We start from the raw sequence: 22274 nt of genomic DNA, 5'->3' as shown, positions 1-22274 counted from the left end.
GGAAAGACGACTTTTTTTTTAAAAAAATTATTTTGAGGGGTGGGATGGGGAAGGCGGCGGGCGGCTGGATCTGATGGAATGAACGTGAAATTTAGGGTCAGGTCAGGGTGCCAGCATCGGTGTCCTCAAATGGATGGCCGGAAGCTTAACTGAGATATCGTGGGTGCAGCACTGAGCACCAAATAAACACAGGCTCTGATCCCTTATCCGAAATCCTAGAGCATAGATTTATTGGGGAATTTAGAAATTTTGAGTTTATTAGATACATATATACAGACATATATATGCTTATATGTAAATATTATGTAACATATAATACATACGTACATTTTGCAACACCCCCATAATTAAGCACATAATATGCTTGCAGTATTATGTATGGATATTCATATAAAATGGGGAAAACAGAGTCTAAATAGTATTTTATCCATGCAGGTCAGGTTTCGTCACTAAATGAGGGATGGAGATGCTTTGTTTTGCGAGCTTCCTGGATTGCAGGTTTGTGGAGAAGGGGTGGTGGGTCTCCTGTGCTGCTCAGAGCAGCGCTGACTCTGACGGAGCAAGAGCCATGTGTTCCTCCCCCACGGACTTCCGGTCCATTCTCAGGGAGCCCTCTGGACCGCTCAGCAACACGGGCGCTGCTACCCCATTTTACAGATGGGCAAACTAAAGTTCAAGAAGTTAAATCATTTGAGGCCCACACTAGGGCATATCTAATCGTTCGATTTTTTAATTTCTTTCTTTTTTTCAAATTAATTTTTAATTATACAGGTTGTATAGGAATGTAGAAATTGGGGACATTTCAGATTAAGCTGTCCTGCCCGTTCAATTTATAAAGGGGGCCTGAGATGCAGTGAGAAGGGCTGGCCAAGGGCATGAGACCAGAGTCCATGCCCTTTCCACCCACCCCAGGCCGTCCAACTGTGTTTTTTTTTCGCTAAGAAGAAGCAGATCATTGCCACCCTCTTCACGGGAACCCAAAACACCCTCAACCACGTTTTCCCTTCCCTTTTCCAGGGTACAGCATCCCAAGTCTCTGAGCCTTTGCCTCCCGGCCCAAGTTCCCTGCTCCTCGGATTGGAGGCTCTGTCCGGGTCTCCCCTCCAGAGCCCCTCATACCTGCTCAAGCTTGATTTTCATACAAACTTTGCCTCTTCTTGGATTTCAGCTCCTTTAGCCACTGGGGAGAGGGCTCTTCCGATCTGAAACCGCAAAGGCAGTGGGAGTCAAGTGTGAGCCTGACTGAGGACTCCCTGAGGGACCCAATTCTCCTGCCGTGTGTGGGTGGGGGCTGAGCCACATTCGCAGGCAGCAAAGATGCCCATGTCGACATGATTGAAACAGGAATTAACCAAAGTGCTCCAAAATGAAGAATGTTAGATAAATCATGGTACATCCATTCTGTGAAATAATCTGCAGCAGAAAGTCATGCTTACATAAAATTATTTCCATCCATCCATTTGCCACCCAAATATCCATTCATCCTTCCATCTCTCTACCCAGGTACATGCCCATAAGGGTTAATTCTGTGTGTCAACTTGGCTAGGCCACAGTGCTCAGCTGTTTGGTCAAACATTATACTAGCTATTTCTGTGAAGGTATTTTATTTTATTTTTTAGATGAGATTAATATTTAAACCAGTTGTCTCTGAATAAAGCAGATTACCCTCCATAACACGGGTAGGCCTCATCCAATCAGTCAAAGGCCTTAACTGAAAAAGACCAACCTCCCCAGAAGAAGAGGGAATTCTGCCAAGATACTGCCTTTGGCACTTGAACTGCAACACCAGCTCCTCCCCAGGTCTCCAGCCTGCCTGTCCACCCTGCAGAATTTGGACTTGTCAGCATCCACAATCGTGAAAACCAGTTCCTTAAAATAAATCCTTCTCTCTCTCTCTCCCTGTGTATACATACTATTGTTATGTTTCTTTGGAGAACCCTGACTAAAACAATGCCTGTAAGACATAGATAGATAGATGATAGATAGATAGATAGATAGATAGATCTTATGTTTACTGAATAATAACAATAATTATTTGGGGGAGGTACGATTTGTTTTAACTTTTTTTAAAATTGAAGAACACACATCCAGAAATCACTCAGATCACAAGCACACAGCTCAATGAATTTTCTCAAAGTGAATTCACTTGAGTCATCACCATCCAAATGATAACATTTTCGAGTGTCTTATTTTTTACTTTCTTCTTTACGTATTTTTCTCTGTTTCTCAGAATGGCTTGTAGTGAGAACACATCATTTTAACAAGAACAATGAAGTCAAACAAAAACATCTGAAAATTTTTTAAAGAAAAAGAAATCATACTTATGAAGACTTTAATGGCTATGGGAGAATCGTCACATGAAACATGTAACCGGAAAAGAAGCTATATATATTGTATGTTGTAATCTTGACTACATTTAAAAAGAATGGAAGGAGAAAGGCCCAAACGTCACTATGGTAGTCTTCTGGCGGGGGGGGGGGGGCGGGGGGGCGGAGGGGGCGGGGTATCAGATCGTGGGTGATTTTCTTCCCTGCTTTATACTCATTTTATATTTTCTACAATTTCTAAGGTGAGCATGTACTACTTTTATAATCAAACACATGTACACACAAGACCTGACTTCTGTTGATCTCAGAGAAAGCTCCTGACTCCACAGTCCTGGATGGCTCAGGGACATTGCTGACCTGGCTGGGGGTGGGGTGGGGGTCTGCGAGGAAGGAGAGGTCCCCTGGGCAGACAGGGGTCTGAGTACCCCAAGCAAGGCTTGCCTGATGGTGGAGGCTCAAAACCAGGCCTCCTGGTCTGGGGGTCCCTCCAGCCCTGGAGAAACACTGGTGCCCTCAGCTGACTCCAGAGCAATTCTGGCATCCGCAGAGCAAGAGAGGTACCATCTCTGCCTCAGCCTGTCTCTCCCTCTCATCCTCTTGCTTTCCTGCTTCCCACAGCCCACTCTGTGCTCCAATAACATGCACAGCCTACAGCGCCCAGTTCTACCAGGCCTCTGGACCTTTGCATGTGCTGTGACTTCGGCCACCTCTTCTGTCTGCCATGACCCAGCTCGGGCATCCCCTCCTCTTGGAAGCCTTTTCCACACCCTTCCTCCTCAAGTCTGGGTTCTGAACTCTTCTCCTGCCTTCCTCTATCACCGGGGTCAGATAGTAAGTATTTTTGACTTTGCAGGTTATAGGGTGTCTGTGTCAGGTCTGCAGTTGCATCAGGAAAGCAGCCGCAGACAATCCTTAAATGACGGCTGTGTGCCAATAAAACTTTATTTACAAACACAGACAGTGGGCTGAACTGGACCTGTGGGCTGTAGTTGGCCAAGCCCTGCGCCATCATAGCTCTGCTATTACAATAACCGTATCATGAATCATCCCTAACTTTCATGTGTTAGCAACACTCTCACCTCTCGTCCTTCTCCACGCTGGAGGGCAGCACGCGACTGCCCAGCACCCCAGGCTGGAAGGGGGACTTGGGGGTCTTGGGCTGGGGGGCCCAGCTGGGGGTATCGCTGGGACTGTCCATCTCTGGCCTCTTGTGCAGCTGAGCCTGGGGAGAGAAGACAGGGGTGGAGTCTGTAACCCGCCCTTGGTCTGGGGAAGGGTCCCATCCTACGGCACTGTCACTGCATGGAGACAGCAGGGTTCCCAGCATCGGAACGGACTCAGACAGCAGACTCAGGGGTGGGGGAGATGCTGCCTGACCGTGGAGGCCAAGAAAAATCAGAGGTCAGGCTTGTAGTCCAAGAGGCCACCCTTGACCACTGGGATCAAACAACCATGAAAAATCCACACAATTACATTATCTTTGGCTGAAAAGCCACCATGTGTGGTGTCCTCATCACAGGACGCTCCATCTCCTTTAGTTTCCTGAGAACCCCGAGATGGAGACAAGAGATGCATCTTACAGCTGAGGTCCGGCTCTTTTAAGCTCTTCGCTCCTGTGAATATGAGTAAAAGTGAGGTTTCTGACTATCAGATTTGCACAGGGAAAAGGCAGGGTGGATTCCCACCATTTCTGGAGGGCACGCAGGGAATGGGATGGCTTGGAATGGTGTGCCCAGAATTCCTTTGGGGGCTGCGGGGGGGTACGATGGTGGCAGGCGGCATCTGTCTCCAAGTCAGTGCTGGCGGAGCCCCCAGCGATAGTGGTCATCACCGTCGTCGGCCCTGCAGCTTCTGTGCACTGGACATCCAGCGTCTGGACTCCACCAGGCGTAAGTTACATGACACACGTTTCCAGGGTGGAGACTGGCTTTCTCTATTTTATAGAGGAGTAGCCTAAAGGTCAAAGGTTGAGCAGTTGGCCCAAAGTCACATGGGTTTCAACAACTAGGATTCGTCCTAGGTCTGCCCAATTCCAACTCCAGGGCTCTTTCGAGAAAAAGCCCGGCAGCCTCCCTAGGGCCTCTGCTCCCTCCTGTAAGCAGGGCCTTTCTCTGCCCCCTGTGTTAGGCTGCCCTATAAGGCAGCCTTTGTTCCGATGCTTCAAAAAAGAAGTCAGAAAACCTCTGGCCCAGGACAGTTGCTGCAAGACATTCATGTTTTGAAGGCCTGTAAAATGAATTACAGGGGCAAGTATGCATCCGCTGTTTATCAACTTTTTATTCTTGCCAGAAATGTCATGAAAATCAAAGCTGCCATCTACTGAAGGAGTGGCAAGTTCACAGCCCCTAACAGGAGGCTCCCTGGCCACACGGAGTGTGGGGTTGAGAAATTCCACAGACAACCTAGGCTTCTTTGTCTTGATTTCTTCTTCAGTAAAATGGGAGTAAAGAGCTACCTTTTTTAGGGTTGCTGGGGACATAAGGCGAGTTTGCAAGCACATGGTGCCTGGGGATAAAAGAGGCCCCTCTCTCGCTTGCATTAAGTACCGCTGCCTCCCAGGACCTGTGAGATGCTCGGTGGAGCTGAGGGTGGGGAGACAGCCCAGCCCTGCCCTCAGGATTCCACAGTCCAACTGGGATTGCGGTGCTATTTAAGACAGATTAATGTGGTTCCAGTGCTGACTTCTCACATTGTTTGGAATCAAAATAATCATTTTATGTGCCTCCCACCCCTAGCACACCAGATTCCTCAAGAACAGAAGCCTGGGCTAGTTCACTCCTGTTTCCCAGACATCCAGCACTGGGCCTGATGCCTAAGGTGGACTTTTAACCCCTTTTACAGATGAGCACATGGAGGCTTAGCTGGAAGACTAAACTGAGCAGCAGGTGTGGGGGCTGGAGGAAGAAAGCGGAGATTCAGAAACACAGGATTACTGGAGAAATCCAAATAAATCAGTAGTATTGTTCATAGCACCGGGCCAAGGCCGATGTCCTGGTCTTGATAATGTACCATGGCCACGGGATGCTTTAGCACTGGGGGAAGCTGGGTGAGGAGGGGTACACGGGAAGTCTCTCATACTAGTTTTTCAACATCTCATGAATCTTCAACTATTTCAAAAATTAGACAGAGAGGGAGGAAGACAGGAAGGGAGGAAGGGAGGGATGCAAGGAAGGCGAGAGGGAAGGAAGGAGGGAGGAGGGTGAGAAACATGGGCCTATCTGTTTTGCTGCCACAGGTAAGCATAGCTCTGGGCATGAAGTCTGGTACCTTCAGCGCTGCCGGGTCCATGCCTGGAAACACGGGCATCCTCTGGGGTCGGCTGATGGGCGTCCTCTCAGCTCTGGGTGTCTTCTCCTCCTCATCTGACTCTTCCTTCCTGGGGGATTTCTCCTCTGTTGCAAAGAAAAGGGTACTAAAGTCACTGGCAGCCTCCATTCTGAGATTTTGCTTCTCCTTAAAACTCTTCCATGGCTCTCCATCTACAGATCAAGTCTAACTCCTTAGCAAGGAATTACAACTCTCCACGAACTGGCCCTGCCCTTCTAGCTTGATTCCTGCTATTTCTGGCTTGGGAAACACTGAACCGCTTAGAGAGACGACCCGCCCCTGCCCCCGCCACACCCATGGAATGTTCTTTCCACACCTCTGCCCCTTTGATCCTGTTGATATTTCCATCTGGAATACCCTCCCCTGGCTAATTCCTATCTGTTCTTTAGGATTCAGCTCAAGGTTTGACACGGAATGTGGCCAAAGAAGTTCTTAGAGGAAAATGCATAGCCTTAAATAATTTATTAGAAACCCAAAAAGACTGACAATAAATGAACTGATCTTTCAACTTGAGAATCTAGAAAAAGACCAGCAAACAAACCTGAAGAGAGGATAAGGGTGAATTTAATAAGGATAACAGCATAAATAGTGAAATCCTATTAAGTTATCTCAGTTCCTTGCAACCTGTGGAGCCCCAATTAATATATCATCCTCAAAAAAATGTTTTACTTAGTTTCTAATAAGCTTGGTGTAATAAGAAACCACAGTTTCCTATGTTATTGTGTTCTAATATCCCACAGACTTCAAAGTTAGAAAGCTCTTCCAGGGTTTAACCTAAATCCTTCCTGCTATCCAGTGTGCTACCTGTGGAGGAAAGGGGGCATACCTGTGGAGTCCTTGAACATCCACGTGCTGTTGGCCTCCTCCTCCAAAGGAGACCTGCTCTCCGACTCGCTGACTCGGCTGCGCCGGAGGGAGTGGGAGATGGGAGCCCGGCGGCGGCTTCTCTTGCTGAGCTGCACCCGGGTCTTTAGGGCACTTGAGTCGAGGACTGAGGTTTGCTGTGGGAGTGGCAGGGAAGAAGAGGGGAAAAAAAGCATGGGAAACATTAAATGGGGGCATCACCCAAGGGAGGTGTGCATAGCTGTGTCGATACACAATGCTATTTAGGTGTTACTTGGGCCAGCATTTCCGCATTTCAGTAGGAATGTAACACTCTAAGCCTACTTTCTCTGTGAAATATAGCATGTAGGCTGATTCCAAGAATCAAATAAACCTTGAGTGCCCCACACAGTGCCTGGAACACAGTGGGCACATAATGGAAATGGCTTTCCCCTCCTGGTGACATCATCTGAGCAGGTAAGCTAGAGCAGTACCTAACAGGAGCTCAATACATGTTTGTTTGTTTGTTGAATGAATAACTGAACACATCATCTAACTAAATCCTTACAACAACCTTATTCCACACAGGGTCCACGAGCTGAGAGGTTCTCAGTGTGGTCCTTCCTCTACCCACAGTAATTCAGGTGCAGGTGGGAACCGGTGGAGCAACCTACTAAGTACCAGGCATTTGTTTTCAAGCATCACACTCTGAGCAGAGGCGGGTGGAGGGTCAGTGATGGTTTCCAACATCACCAACTTTTGTGCTGAAAGGGCTGGGGGCAGACCACCTGGGTAGGCCCAGCAAGAAGTTGGGGCAGCCTCTGGCTCAGTGATCTCCAAGGAGATAGTGGTGAAGAGCTCGGAGCTTGGGCTTCAAATCCCGCTCAGTTCAAATGCCAGCTGTGTGACCTCAGAGCAGGGGACTTACCCTCTCTGAGCTTGGGTGTCCCTATCTGTAAAAACAGAATGATAATAGTATTCCCTTGCTAGGGTGACTGAGAGAATTCAGGGAGCCCAGGCATGGAAAGTCCTGGTTCCAGCAGCACCTGACCCAGGCTCACAGCCGAGAGCTATTCCTACGATGGGCTTCTCTCTTCCTGGCCAGCTCAGGTCCTGGCATGAAATGTTGGATTCTTCCTCTCAAGTCCACTTTGGAGAAATTCTGTCACCCAGGGCCTTTTAAGTTAGCGATAATGAGCTAATTTCAGTGACTCATTTCCCAGAGTTGGTAAGCGACAGACACCCCATTGGGGGCGGGAGGAGGGGGCTGATATCTGCACAGCTGTTTCCCAAACTGGCTGCGATGCTGTCCAGTGGGGGGATTTGTGTGGGGCTGGTGGAAGTGGGGGAGAGATGGAAATCATAAAGGGTCCGCCGTCCTCAAGAGGAGAGCATATATCTCCGGTCGCTACTAAACAGAGCGGGTTTCTCAGACTCAGAGAAAGTGGGAGGGAGCCACAGCAACGCAGGGGCTGCTGAAGGGGGTGTGGTTCCGTTCCCCAGGGCCACCCTTGCAGCCACAGGCTGGTGCAGAAGCTGATTCGTTCCCTAGTGTCTCGCCTCCCCTTTCAGCCTCCAAGCACTGCCTGTGGGAGACCTCGGTGTTAAGTAATTGGCTGGACCTGTGCTTAGGGACACTGGCATTTCAATCACTCAGTGGCCACTTCTGTTCCCTAATCAGCAAAAATGAGGGAGTTCCTGGTGGTCTAGTGGTTAGGGTTTGGCGCTTTCACTGCCATGGCCCAGCTTCAGTCCCTGTCGGGGAACTGAGATCCTGCAAGCTGCTCAGTGTGGCCAAAATTTTTTTTTTTTTTTTTAGAAATTCACGTTCTTTTTTTTATTTATTTATTTATGACTGTGTTGAGTCTTCGTTTCTGTGCGAGGGCTTTCTCTAGTTGCGGCAAGTGGGGACCACTCTTCATCGCGGTGCGCGGGCCTCTCACCATCGCGGCCTCTCTTGTTGCGGAGCACAGGCTCCAGACGCGCAGGCTCAGTAATTGTGGCTCACGGGCCCAGTTGCTCCGTGGCATGTGGGATCTTCCCAGACCAGGGCTCGAACCCGTGTCCCCTGCATTGGCAGGCAGATTCTCAACCACTGCGCCACCAGGGAAGCCCCAAAATTTTTTTTTAAATGTTAAAAAAAAAAAAATAGTGTTGTCTCTGGTTATGTGAAAGGTAAGTTAAAAAAAATAAAATTAAATAAAAGTGGGGCAGGGGTTTTGCCTCTTGGGCTTGGCGTTCCAGAAGGTAAATCAGGAGAATTATACTATGGCACAGTGACATCGTATGGGCATGTAAGCTGGAGCAATGCTTGGGACATAGCTGGAGCTCAATAAATGTTTGTTGGATGAATAACTGAATAAATCACCTAACTAAATCCTGACAATCTGCACCTTGTGCATGTTTATATAGTGGGGTACCCCAATGGAGACTGAGTGTGTGCCTTTCCCCATTTCTGCCCTTATTTAGAGATGCCAGAGAGAGACCTTGACCATATTTAGGAAGGAGAATCCCATTTGAGGCCCTAAAGGAAGCCCCACACCCAAAGCAGTGATGGTCCTTCTCTGGGAGCACCTGTGTAGCCATCTCTAAGAATGTGGACGTGAGGCTTCACTGAGGAGACAGGGTCCGTTTTGGATTTTGCATCATTTAGATGTTGCATCCTCAGGAGGGTGGGCAGGTAGCCCTATTGTCAGGGAAGGAGAATAATAAGACCCCTGTGTCTCAAGGATTGAAAAGGACAATCTGCCTGACCCCTGCAGGTCTAGAAGGGGCTGGGTAGGAGGCAGTTGGACCTGGGTGGCTAGCGTCCTGTGGGGTGGCTCTCCGTGGGCCCCAGAAGAGCTGAGTTCTGAGGGCTGCCCACGCCTGAGGAGGCTCCCCTTTACAGACAGACTTAGATTCCCTGGCTCCAGGGACATGGTCCCACTTGGCAAGACCTTGGTAAGAACCCCCAGCAGAATCGGTCTGAGAGAAGTCCAGGCTGCACGCCTAGATTTGCAGACCTCAGGCAGACACCTCCCACCCGCCAGGGGTGAGAGGCCGGATGGCCTGTTCACCTAACAGGTGAGGGCTCAGCTCAGTATTAATTTGTACACATGTGATTGCATTCAGAGCTGTGGAGCCCACTGTACTGGTTACAGGTGGATAAGGAAGCCGAGGTTCAGAGAGGTGAAGACAGTTGCCCCAAGACACACAGCTGGTGTGTGGCAGGTACAAGCCTCATGCAGACCTCAGTCCCATCTCAGACTGTGCCCTCTGCACCCACCACAGGGGGCCCTGGCACACAGATTCTACCAGGGAAAGGGGTAATTCATCGGGAGATGCTAGAACGTCCCTTTGAGAAGAAATGACTGTTTCCAGCGTGTGCTCCCAACGACTGACTTACATGGATAAAGGAGAAGTCGTCCACCCTCTTTGCGGGGCAGGCGTCCGGTGGGGGCGGCCCCTCCATCCCGTCAGTGGATTCCAGGTCCGTGCTGGATCGGTCCACGCTGGTGCTCTGCTGGTCCTTGGAGCAGTCGTGCTGGTCCCCAGCAGAGGTGGCCTCCGTTTGGGAGGACACGGAGGACACGCGGCTGCTGAGGGGCTGCTTCTGAGCCGACGTGGCACTGCTGTCCGGGGATGGGGACTCGGGGGCCAAGCTATGAGAATGGAAGGAAGGGAGGGAGGCCTGGTTGGGCAGGTTGTTTCAGAGACCTGGATTTCAAGGAAGGGAAGGGGCAGAAGGTAGGGTGTGGGGTGTGCTTTATATGCCGGGAAACAAGAGACAGAACATCCCAGTTAGGAGAACCACTCTGGGCCCAGCCAGGTGCTGTCCATGGTGCCTCTAGAATACCTGAACAGGTGCAGAATGGGTGCAGAATGTCCCGTTCAAGACCCTCTAACCCTGCGCCGTCCAATACGGGAGCCACTGGTCACATGTGGGCCATTGGGCCCTTGCAATGCGGCGAGTGAGCGCTGAGCTGGGCCCTGAGTACAATCAGTACACACTGATTCCCAGCACTTTGAGTGAAAAAAAAAAACGAACGTAAAATACCACGTTAATAACTTTATAGTGATTACATGTTAAAATGATAGTATTTCGGGTATATTGGGCTCAATAGAACATACTGTTAAAATTAATTCTGCCTGTTTCTTTTTTACTGATGTGGCTACTGGAACACTGAAACTGCATGTGTGTCTCGAGTTTGCAGCTTGCATTGTATTTCTGTTGCACAGCACTGATGTAGACCAAATAATCACCGGCAGTCACCAGTGGAAGAGCAGGAGGTGGGGAATCTCCTGCATTGTTTCATCCATCCATTCATTCACCCATCCACTCATTCATTCACTCACTCACTCACTAAAGATTTAGGGAGCGCTTACTATGTACCAGGCCCTGTGCTAAAAACTGTATCGTTCCATCCTCTTCACAATCCTACAATGATTACCCTATAATCCTGCAACGTCCACAACCCTAGGAGGTAGGATTAACCTCAGGAAATTAAATACTAACCTCGCTAAAGATGAGGAAACCGAGGCACAGAGGTGTGAAGTAGCCTGCCCAAAGGGACAGACCTGACCCCAGAATCCAGGTCCATGACCCTCTCCTCCTGGAATTTCTGCCCATAATGTATTCCAAGTACCACTTGGATAATTGGAACCACACAAGAGAGAAAATATGTCAATAAATCAAGCCATTAAATTAAATAGGCTCCCTGCTCCCCCCTTGAAAAGACCCCAAAGCCAAGAGCACAGGAAAGCCTTACCCTAAGGAAGGGGGGACGGGCACACCAGACACCACCTCGCTGATAGGAGGGTCTGCCCTGAAACACCCCTGAGCTGCACCCTTGGGCAGAACCTGCAACCCAGGTGTACTGGTGTTTCACTGCAGGAGCACAGCCATGCTTTTCGTCAGCTCGGGGAAGAATTTATTCCTTGGAATAGGCAGGATGTTTGGGTGTGGGGTGCGACTGAGGCAAATCCACAAAAAATGAGGGAAATACCACTGCGGAGGCTGCAGGTGGCGCTGCTGCTCAGGGCTGGGAGCACAGCAGCTCCTGGGCCCTTTCTCGGAGGAGGAGCTGCAGTGCCTCCGAGAGACAGGAGGGGGCGACCCCAGGACACAGGGGAGATGCCAGGTCCCAGAGGGAGAAGGGGCCTCCCAGGGTCACACAGCGACCGCAAAACCAGGACACCCAGGCTTCCAGACTCGCTCACTGATTAACACATATCACAGGTTAGGAAAGAAAACAAAAAGCCTTCGTGGATACTGGAAGGAACCTGTGCTTCCCTTTTTCTTACCCACTTCCAATTCCATCAACCTCCACCCAGCTTTAGTACCAATGCCAGCTATGGGACATAAACCAGCAGAGGGGTGTGGCCGCTCCTGACGGGTGGGGGGCAGGGGAAGGAGATGGGAGACCTGGGTCTGAGTCCAGCTCACCCATGGACACACCATATCCCTGGGCGTGAAACCCACAGATGAGGAAACTGAGTCACACAGTGACACAGCTGGTAAGTGGCCATGCCGGGGTGGACCCAGGTCTCCCTGACTTCAAAACACCGTGCGGGGGCTTCCCTGGTGGCGCAGTGGTTGAGAGTCTGCCTGCCAATGCAGGGGACACGGGTTCGAGCCCTGGTCTGGGAAGATCCCACATGCCGCGGAGCAACTGGGCCCGTGGGCCACAACTACTGAGCCTGCACGTCTGGAGCCTTGTTGCTCCGCAACAAGAGAGGCCACGACAGTGAGAGGCCCGCGCACCGCGATGGAGAGTGGCCCCCACTCGCCGCAACTAGAGAAAGCCCTCGCACAGAAACGAAGACCCAACACACCCAAAAATCAATCAATCAATAAATAAATCTATAAAAAAAAAAAAAAACACCGTGCGATCCTGTGGCCCACCGGTGGGAAGGGTGAGCTGAGAACACGGCAAGCCCACCCCCGGTGTCCACGAAGCCGCTGCTGTGTTCGATCCCCCCCGCCAAGGGCGAGAAGAAGAATTGCATTTTTAAAACAATGAACAGGTGCAATGTATCAAGCTCCTACTAAGTGCCGGGAAATATGCCAACTGCTGCACAGGTTACCCTCCTGACAACCCCATGTGCCTCAGTCTTTGCCTCTGCAAGGTGGGGCGGTAGGATTAAATGTTATGTTTCAGTGCTTACAACAGTGCTCGGCCTGTCCGCTCAACACATCTTGGCTCTTTTTATGAGCGTCATTCCCTTTCTATGGAGAAGGAGCGTGAAATCTGGCAAATCTAACTAATTTACCCAGGACCTCACAGCCAGCTGGAGTGAAGCTGGAATTCAGACCTGCCTGCCTCCTGAATCCAGGCGATGCTCAGTAACCTTCAGGCGTCTGCCACAGTCATAATATTCCTTCCCAGCCAGGCTGACACCTGAGGGGCCCTACAAGCCTCTAACAGCGGTGATACTAAATGCTGACATAGCTTATAAAGCAGTATCTGTAATATGCTCCTATATTTGTAAACACACCAAATACATACAGAAAAAAGTCTAGAAAGACAACAAAAAACATTAATGAAGGTTATATCTGTGTGCTGGGATTAGAGGCGATTTTCATTTTCTTTGTTAATTTTTTTTTATGGTAATGAAACACACGTAACATGAAATTTACCAGTAGTGCTTTCACAATGTTATGCAACTATCACCGCTCTCTGGTTCTAGAACATCTTCATCTCCCCAGAAGGAAATCTGGTCCCTGTAAAGCAGTCACTTCCCATCCCCCCTCCCCCCAGCCCCTGGCAACCACAAATCTACTTTCTGTCTCTATGGATTTGCCTATTCTGGATATTTCATATATCATTTTAAAATAAGTTTTTTGTACATTCTAAATTTGTTTTATAAAAAGAAATGGTTTGCTCTTACAGTTACAGACCAAACAGGTCCTACTTAGTAACAGAGAAATCAGGAGGCAGATGGGCCACCCGGACTCCCGCCCGGAGGCCCCGCCCCGCGCGCCCTACCTCTCCCCGCTCCGGTGCTGGTCCAGCCACGTCCCATACTGGCTGTCGGCTTCCTGCACAAGGGTGTCAGTGTCCTTGGCCTCGGGGGTCCGCCTGGAGAAACACTGCTTCAGCTGATCCTGCGAGGACAAGCCAGAGGTTTCTATCAGGGAAAATGCTCAGAACCTGGTCCCAGCTGGTAACTCACACCGCATCGCCCCCTGCTCGAACACACCTCAGCTCCCTACCGCTCTCGGAAGCGGGTCCAAACGTCTGCGCTGGGCACGAGGGTGACCTACCATCCGGGTTTGCCCAAGACATCGCAGGATGCAGGACGGCGGGTGCCAAAGCCGGGCAAACTGACATGAAGGGGTCACCCTCCCGCGCCCTGTGTGGGTACCACCCTACCCCTGGCCAAACTTCTCTCCATCCTCACTGCTCCCAGGACTTATCAGTCTGGTCACGGTGCTCCCCCATCCGTCCCCCGCCACCACGTTCCCACGGTCGCCATGCTTCCACCACCAGCGTCACCAGCACAGCCTTCGTGGAGCATTTAACTTGTCCCTGGTGTTGATCAAGCTGTCTGCATATCACCTCGCTGAGCTGCAGTCCCATGGCAATCCCATGAGGTGGAGCTCATTACAATCCCCATTTTACAGACGAGAACACTGAGGCTTAGAGAGGTGAAGTGACATGCCCTCCATCAAACAGCCAGTAAATGATGAGGTGGGACTCAAGCTCGGGCAGGGGGCTTGGACTGCAAGTCCAAACTGGCAACCACTGTGCCCCACGCAGCCCAGATCCCCGGTTCTGTCACCACCTGCTCGGTGACTGGTCTCTGCCCTCAGCCTGGGCCCTAGGGAGAGGGTCCTGCTAACCACAGCACTGGCCAAAGGGCCCAACCTGGTACCTGGCCCATGCTGGGAAGCCCATAGATCTCCATCAAAGTGCTGGCCATCCTAACTTGTTCACTCGACAAATTAAAAGCCCGTCCCTGGTGACTGACTGTTGAACTGGCTGACACTTGGGCCTCTGTGTTATTGATTGGGGAGCAGCTGGAATGTTCAAGGCAAAACCAAAACTCCAGCCCCTTGGGTGGCCATTGGCACAATAGCAATTCAAATGGCCTTGGCTTCTGGGCTTTGAAGGATGTTCCCAGTCACCATCTCTTGATGGCTTGGATGAGGAATATGGAGAGAGTTGGGGGTCACGGGGCGAGGGGGTGAGAACAACTTGGCCCCCAATTCCAGAAACACCGACAGGAGCATCTCACTCCTTGTGTTCCATTTGGGGTCAGGAGGCATGTTCTGCTGGAATGTGCTTTGGAGCATGCATCTCCTGCTCAGAAACCTTCCACGGCTCCCTACTGTCCTCCTGCTGAGATCCAACACCCCCTGTAATTGAGCCCCCAGTTTCCTGTCCAGTCCCATCTCCTACCCCGGCCCCAAACAGACGCCCCATCCCACCCACCGAGACCTACTCACTGCATCCCACACAAGCCTTACCTTCCAGCCTCTGTGGCTTTGCTTGTACCTTTCCCCCTTCCTATCCATCCCTCCCACCCCAAGCCATTGCAACAACCCACAGTGATCTTGCCTTCCCCTGCGCTCTCCCTGCCTACTCCGGACTCATTTTTGTGCCAGGTAAAGTTTGACATATAAGTTACTTATGCAACAGACATCTACTGAGCACCTACCATGTGCTAGGCACTTGGGAACCAGGGGTGGGGTTCACTACACAGATTCTGTAACTCAGCCGAGGCAGCCTTTAAGATCGGACACTCCGTCACCTTTGTTCCCCACCCAGAGCCTGCCTGGCACCCAGTAGGTGCTTAGTGGCGGTGGGCAGACTGACCTGCAGTAGCTTATCTTCCTCCCAGTGGGGAGCACGCCTGCCTCTTCACAGCGTCCACGGAGCCATCCGTAGCAGAGCGAACATGTGTGGTCCTGCAGAGTGAGCAGGCGCCTCGGGAAAAAGCTCTGCTGTGTGACCTCAGGGCTTTTGTCTCCCTCTCTGGGGCACAGGGACGTGGAAAGATGCCAATGAGAAGACCCACATGATAGCTCCAAGGGCAGGACCTGACATTCAGGAAACACCCAATAAATGCCCATCTCCTTCATCATTCTCTTCCTCTCACCTTTTGGGGACACTTGCGTACCCCATGAGGGGATGCTATGGGTGAGGTATGTGCAAGGACCCCGGGGAATCAGGATGAACCTCTCAGTCACCCTGGTAAACAACCACACTCACACACCCTCATTTTGCTGCCTGTAGATTCCTTTTCCTCGTTACCAAAATCACAAATGCTTGTTGCAAAACATGTCAAAATTACAGAAAAGCACAAAAAATAATATTTAAAAGTCACCCATCAGCCAGTGACCATATTCTGCCATAATCCTGCCCAGAATTTCGTCTGGGTCAACTCACTTAGAGCACCATCGTTAACGGCTGAAGAATATTCTGCTGCCCGGACACAGCATTGTTCCTTTAATCGATCCCCAAGTATCATGGCATTTAGGTTGCTGTTCACCGTTATAATCAACAATACGACGAACATCCTTGGGGCTGAAGTGACACATCTCTGATGACTCCCACAGGAGAACTCCCTAGGTAGAGAATCGCAGGGTGGAGGGGTAGCACATACAAGCCAGCCTTGGAACAGTCCACCCAAACTGCAAGCCCACAGCAGCATGCGAGGGTGGCTGTTAGCACGCCTGAGGGATTCAGTCAGTCCCCAGGTGGGGAAACTTGGATGTTTTTGCCTTGAAAGGTCACCTGACATGGTCAGACGCCCAGCACCCTTAAGAGAGTTCCCCCTGGGACCCAGGAATGGAAGTGGTCATCTGAGCATGCTCCCAGCTGCTTATTGCTTTCAAAGTTGTCACAGAATCAGCCATTCCCTAACTTAACCCACCACATGGGTCGGATTCGGAGGCCAGAGGTCGGGGCCTGGGGGGCTGCCTCTGGTGGACTCGACATCCTTGTCCCCAGCAGCTTGCAGATGGCTGCAAGGTGGATGCTCGGTCTGTGCCCTGTGTGTGCCAAGCTCACATTAAGGCAGAAAGGTGACCGCTCAGGGACAGCTTACAACTCAGGGTTGGGGGTGAGAGGTTGCTGTCTCTGCTCCGCCCCAGCTGGGTGGTCTGGCCAAGGGACTCCACCCATCCAAGCCTCAGTTTCCTCAGTGGAAAAACAAGGGTTGTTTTGAGGCTTCAGGGAGATAAGCCCTGGAACGCGTTAAGCTCAGTGCCTGGCATATAGGTGCTCAGGACACAGGAGCTGATGCGATCAGAACCAGGTTCACGGCCCTCCCCAGAGTCAGGCAGGTGGACGGACTCTTGGCAAAGTGTGATTCTTCTCGGGCCCTCAAAACCCCCAAGAGATGGGGATCTTTCGGTGCTGAGTGATGGAGGAAGGGATCTGCAGGTGGGGCCTCTGGAAATCAGCATGGCAAGTTCCGAAGGATGCTAAGGGGTGGAATCAGGGCAGGAGGCAGGGGAATGTTTCCTGACCTCCTTTGGAAGGCTCTGGGCGGCAGGGTGTGGGGGGAATAAATGGTGCTCAGCAAAATACACTGGCTTCTATGCACCCCCATTTGTGGGCCCTCCCGCAGAGGTTTAAGATTCACGCTCAGGGATCTGTAATCCCCGCAGGCAGGGATGGAGGTCTTCTCCCTCCACTGCCTAAAGCCAGACTCAGGATTCCGGAGAGCAGCATCCCTGACTCCTCTGTCACTCTCATCCCCGTGTCGGATCAATCCCCAAGCCCTTCAAAATCTCCATCAGGAAGACTTTGGCCAGCTCTGGGGTCCCCCTGCCTCCCTCACCTCTGCTCCCCCCCACCCCCATATATTCTCTTCCCATTACACTTTCCAAAGCTGAAATCTAAGCCTGCAGGGTCTCTGCTCAAAACCCTTCAGTAGCTCCCCAGGGTCAAGTCCAAACACCATAAGGATGGCTTGTGGGACTTTCATTAGTGGGGCTCTTTCCCCACCATCCCCTGCCCCTCCCCCATCCCCAGGCCCTCCCAGCCCCTCCCATTGGCTGCTCCAGCCCACTTTCCTCCTCTCACGTTCCTCAGTTGGCTACCCTCACCTCCAGACCAGCTGGAGCAGCCACCACCACCTGGCTGTCGTTCAGATTCCAGCTTTGCTGGCTCTTCCTCCAGGAAGCCTTCCCTGAACTCCCCTCACCCAAGGCTGACTCAGGAGCCAGCTCCCACCATTCCCTAGACCTCAAGTCTCTACATCTGTCCTGTCCAATATGATAGCCGCTAGCCACGTGTGGCTATTTAAATTTCATTTAATTAAGATGTTAAAAATACAAAGAATCCAGTTCCTCAGCGGCTCTAGCTATATTTCAAGGGCTCCATAGCCACGTGTGGCTACCATATTGAACAGCACAAGATACAGGACATTTCCATCATGACAGAAAGTTTCTACTGAAGAGCACTGCTGTAGAACTTCCCAAATTATATTCATTATAATTGACCTGTTTTTTTTCAGTCTCCCTTGGATGAGTACTATTTCTGGAGCCAGATGCCTGGATTTAAATCCAGGCTCCGTCACATAGATCCTGTATTCAGGCTGTGTGACCTCGGGCAAGTTATTTAACCTCTCTGTACCTCAATGTCTGGACAACGCAGATGTTAAGTAGTTGGTTGAATGCCTCCTCAGTCACTATGTTTTAACACAGAGCCCCCAAATCTGGAGTACTCCAGGGGTTAGGATCATCTAAGGGAATTGATCTTGCAAATGAGGCTTAAGAAATCAAGCTGTTTGTCAGTACTTTCTCCCACTAGTATCCTGGTAACCTTGTGCGCAGTGCAAATTATTCATGTCTCGTTACTGTAGCAGACCCCGGTGGCACTTCAGATCAACAAGGCTTGATCTTCACTCCCAGGGCTACGAGGCCTCAAGATCAACCACAGAAAGGGCCCAAAACTCTTCTGAAACTTTCTGAAAGTCAGGTTTTTAAGTTAGCTTTAAGGCAGAGTGTTCTTCCAAATCAGTTCTGCCTTTCGGGCTGCTATAAAAGCCCTCACTGTCTGCGGATGAGTAGATATCTACAAGGTGGTCTGAAAATACATGACGCATAAAGAGAAGCGTTGTCTGAGGAGCACATGTGTCCAAATTAGTCCAGCATTTGGGTCATGGGCAGGTCTTTTTTTTTTTGACATGCACCCCCGATGGATATCAACCAGCCCCAATCCAAATTTCAGCTGTCATTTGTCACACCAAGTCATCACATCTTAACATTTATTTTTTTTTAAGATTTTTTTTTATGTGGACCATTTTTTAAAGTCTTTATCGAATTTGTTACAATTTTGCTTCTGTGTTATGTTTTTTGGTTTTTTGGCCATGAGGCACGTGGGATCTTAGCTTCCTGACCAGGGATCAAACCTGCACCCCCCACACTGGAAGGCGAAGTCTTAACCACTGGACCACCAGGTAAGTTGCGAATCTTAACATTTAGATCTCCAAGGACCCTTGAGTCCATTCAGCTGGCCCTTTTCAGATGATAAACTTTTTCAGATGATAAACTCAGAGGCAGGGATTGCTCACAGGGAGTGAGAGGCAGAGCTGGGGGGCCTGGAACCCAGTTTTCTGGGCTCCTTCCAGCCCCCCACCTTGTCCAGGATGCTTCAAGAGGCTCAGATGAGGAAATGCACTTTAAAATGCTCTAAAAAAAGCCTCGAGAACTTGGCGGGTTTAAAAACCACTTGCTCAGGCTAGCTCACCAAGCCCCAAGCTGGTGGTAGGTGAAAATTCTAGGCCCTCGTCTTGCAGGCAAACACGAATGCCGCAGCCCAGGACCTATAATGGACACTTTTCTAACACCCAGGCTGGGGAGACCAGCCTAACAGACGCCTTTGAGGGTTGTGTTTAAACAAGTGGCAACACATGTCCTGAAATTTAAAACGTGCATACCCTCGACTCAGCAATTTTAGCTCCAGAAATTTATCTCAAGAAAATCATTAGACACGCTCACCAAGACCTATGAACACAGACGCTTCCCCGCAGGAGAGCAAAGATTGCAAAATATCGGACATAACATTGCAAAACACTGGAATTGTCCTAAATATCCAGTAAGATGGGGATCGGTGAAATATAATATGATATATCCACATGATGGAATAAACACAGCCAAAGAAAATGATGCTCAGAAAGAATATTTACTGTCACAGAAAGATGTCTGCCTTATACTAGCAAATATTATTTTTTAAAAAAGGTAACAAAACAGCACATGTGTTAATACCAGCTTTGTAAAAACAAATATGTAAATGCATGTGAGAATAAGCAAAGGAAATCTCCAGAAGTTTCCACAGAAAACTGATACCAGTGGCATGTTATGTGGTGAGGAAACGGGCCGTCTTTCTGTTATTGATGATGATTTTAGTTAGTATCCACACTTGTGATTTTTTTATCCCAATATCATCAGATAATAAAATTAAATAAAATTAATTAAATCATTCCTCCAACACTATCATATAGTAGACATCACGAATTAAAAACAAATCAGAAGGGGGCTCTTCATTTCTTAATCTCTATCAGAGCCCAGCAAACTCTTTCTATAAAGGGCCAGATGATAAATATTTTGGGCTTTGTGGGCCATGGGGTCTCTTTCCCAACTTCAGTTTTCCTGTCGTTACCATGTCAGCAGCACAATGTCTGTGTTCCAATAAAACTTTATTTACAAAACAGGTGGCTAGCTGGATTTGGCCCACGAGCAGTTGGCTGATCCCTGATCTATACCCTTTAGACTGTCAGCTGCATGAAAATGGGGACTCCTTCATCCACTGCTGCACCCCAGTGCTTAGAACCATGCCAGGCCTGGAGTACTTGTTGAATAAATATTTGCTGGAGGAATATGTTTCTGAAAATAACTTTTCTGCACTGAGTAGGTGTGAGCTCCTTACCCAGAAAAGGCCGTGTCATTAGGGAAGGAGTGAGGAAAAGAGAAAATATTATGCTAGCGTGTATTTTGGGGTGTCTGACACATCAGCCTGGGAAAGAAGCCTGAGTCAGGACGGTGTTCGGTGGCCTGCGGCTGACGGGGCAATTCAAGATGTGCGTCCCCCTCCCCCCTCTGCAACTGGACACTCTCAGCTGTGCAGGGTGCTCTGGTGTCATGGGACCCAGGCTGGGGTGACGCTGGCTCTGTCCCAGTGCCCCCGGGGCCTGGTGGCACCTCCCTGCCTTGTGCCCAGATCAGACTTGCACAACAGCTGAGCAATAATACTAACAATAATATCAAGGGCTAACATTACTGTGAGCGCTGGTGATTATCATGACCTTGCACTTTGCCATCTAATGCTCCCAAACAACGCTATGTGGTAGGAACCGTAATGGACCCATTTTACAGGGGAGGAGACTGAGGCCCAGATAGGGGACCTGACACACCCAAGGTGGCACAGTTAAAAAGTGGTGGAGCTGCAATTTGAACTTGGTTTGCTTGACACCCAAGCCCCAAAATACTCCCCCAAACTGCTGCATTCTCCAGGCTCTGGCTTGACATGGAGAGCTTTGTAGGGCCTTCAATGACCATCTCACTGATGGGAAAACTGAGGGCCAGAGAGGGGAAAGGATGCCTGGCCATGCGTCGAATCCAGGTGTCCTGATCCCCTGGCCTGTGCCTGGTTACCACAGTGCATTCCCTAGCTGCACCCGGGGTGGGGCCTCAGGCCCACAGAGGGGAGGAGGGGGGCAGCAGGCCAAGGATGGGCCGAGTCCCCCAGTGTGTCTCCCATCCACCCTGTACCCCCTGCTCCAGGCTCTTAAGAGCACTGTCTGTCCCACCGTGGCCCGCAGGGCCTGGATGTCCAGTGCCCACTCTCCTGGCCACCTCTTCTCACCCTCACTCCCTCCCCTGTGCTGCAGCCACAGTGACGCCCAAACGCCCCGTGCACCTTCACAGCACAGCTGTTCGCCTGGCTAAGGGCGGCCTCCTTCACACCGCAGAGTGCGTGGTGGCCCCTCCGAGCAGATTCCCGCCCGAGTCTAGGTCCTTGTCCTGTCCCTCCGAGCCCTGGCCTCGGCTGGGGGTTCTCAGCACTTGGACGGTTCCTTGGATGCCTGTTCCTCCCAGTACACACAACCTCCAAAAGGGGAGAGCTGCGTCTCATCACCATTGGATTCTCGGAGCTTAGTTACAGCTCCTGGCACAGAGTTAAGTGCTCACTGAATAGGAAAGAAGGAGGGAGGAAGGGAGGAAAGAGGGAAGGTGGGGAGGAATGAAAAAACAAAAAGGAGAGAAGGGAGAACAAGGTAAGGCAGTCAGGCCAGAAGGAAACGGACAGGAACAGGGCAGGACAGAGCCCTAGAACGCTCTCCCAGTGCTGTCAGCAAACCCCGCACGGCGTCCCCTCCCTGTGGACTTGTGTCCCAGCCAGGAGGCATCGGCGCAGTTGATGGGCTCCTGGGAGTCCACAGTGTCACCTCAGGTGGCAACGCAAGCCAGGCCTTGTGCCCCTGCCCCTGCCCCACGCCAGGGCATGGTGCTTCCCGGGGAAGGTTGGTGGGACACCAGTTTCTGACCCCTCTCAATGGGCTCTGGGAACAACAGTGCAGTCTGGCCAGGTGTGGCCAGGTGTAGTCGGGTATAGCCAGGTGTGGCTTTGTGTGGCACACTGTGGTGGCTTGGATGGGGGCACAGCTAAGACAGAGAGCAAGACAGACGGAGAAAACACAACCGGGACTGGGAGGCACGCGGAGATGGGCACAGGGCGGGAGTGCCGGACACGTGCTGGGCCTCAGTGACGGGGCTGAACCGGCCCACCTGGGCGGTGGTGCTGCGGCTCCCCCCACAGGAACACACCTGTTCCTGGACTGGGTCCCCTGACCCATCGT

General features: G+C 50.7%; 1 protein-coding gene and 1 long non-coding RNA gene across 10 annotated transcripts in view; one reads left to right on the top strand and one right to left on the bottom strand.

The window, feature by feature from the left end:
- KIAA1671 overlaps nt 1-22274 on the bottom strand; it is a 198233-nt gene that overhangs the window by 5230 nt on the left and 170729 nt on the right. For 5 of the 9 annotated variants that reach the window (XM_082354430.1, XM_082354431.1, XM_082354426.1 and 2 more), the window contains 6 exons: nt 13448-13566; nt 9865-10120; nt 6481-6655; nt 5595-5719; nt 3407-3549; nt 1120-1202 (listed from right to left, as the gene is read on the bottom strand). In XM_082354430.1, the coding sequence (XP_082210556.1) occupies nt 1124-1202; nt 3407-3549; nt 5595-5719; nt 6481-6655; nt 9865-10120; nt 13448-13566 (897 nt within the window). In that variant the 3' untranslated portion in view covers nt 1120-1123. Of the gene's footprint in view, nt 1-25; nt 667-1119; nt 1203-3406; nt 3550-5594; nt 5720-6480; nt 6656-9864; nt 10121-13447; nt 13567-14907; nt 15440-22274 lie in introns of those variants that run through there. The other 4 variants (XM_082354429.1, XR_014234226.1, XR_014234227.1 and 1 more) reach the window with 4 other exon arrangements.
- The window catches only part of LOC309610957, a 155913-nt gene that overhangs the window by 95757 nt on the left and 37882 nt on the right, over nt 1-22274 (top strand). The gene's annotated exons all lie outside the window — the stretch shown is intronic.

Source organism: Balaenoptera borealis, assembly GCF_965194805.1.
Source record: "Balaenoptera borealis genome assembly, chromosome: 14".
NCBI classification, from domain to species: domain Eukaryota; kingdom Metazoa; phylum Chordata; class Mammalia; order Artiodactyla; family Balaenopteridae; genus Balaenoptera; species Balaenoptera borealis.
Note: the sequence above shows the minus strand (reverse complement) of the source record. Positions and strands in the feature narration are given on the sequence as shown.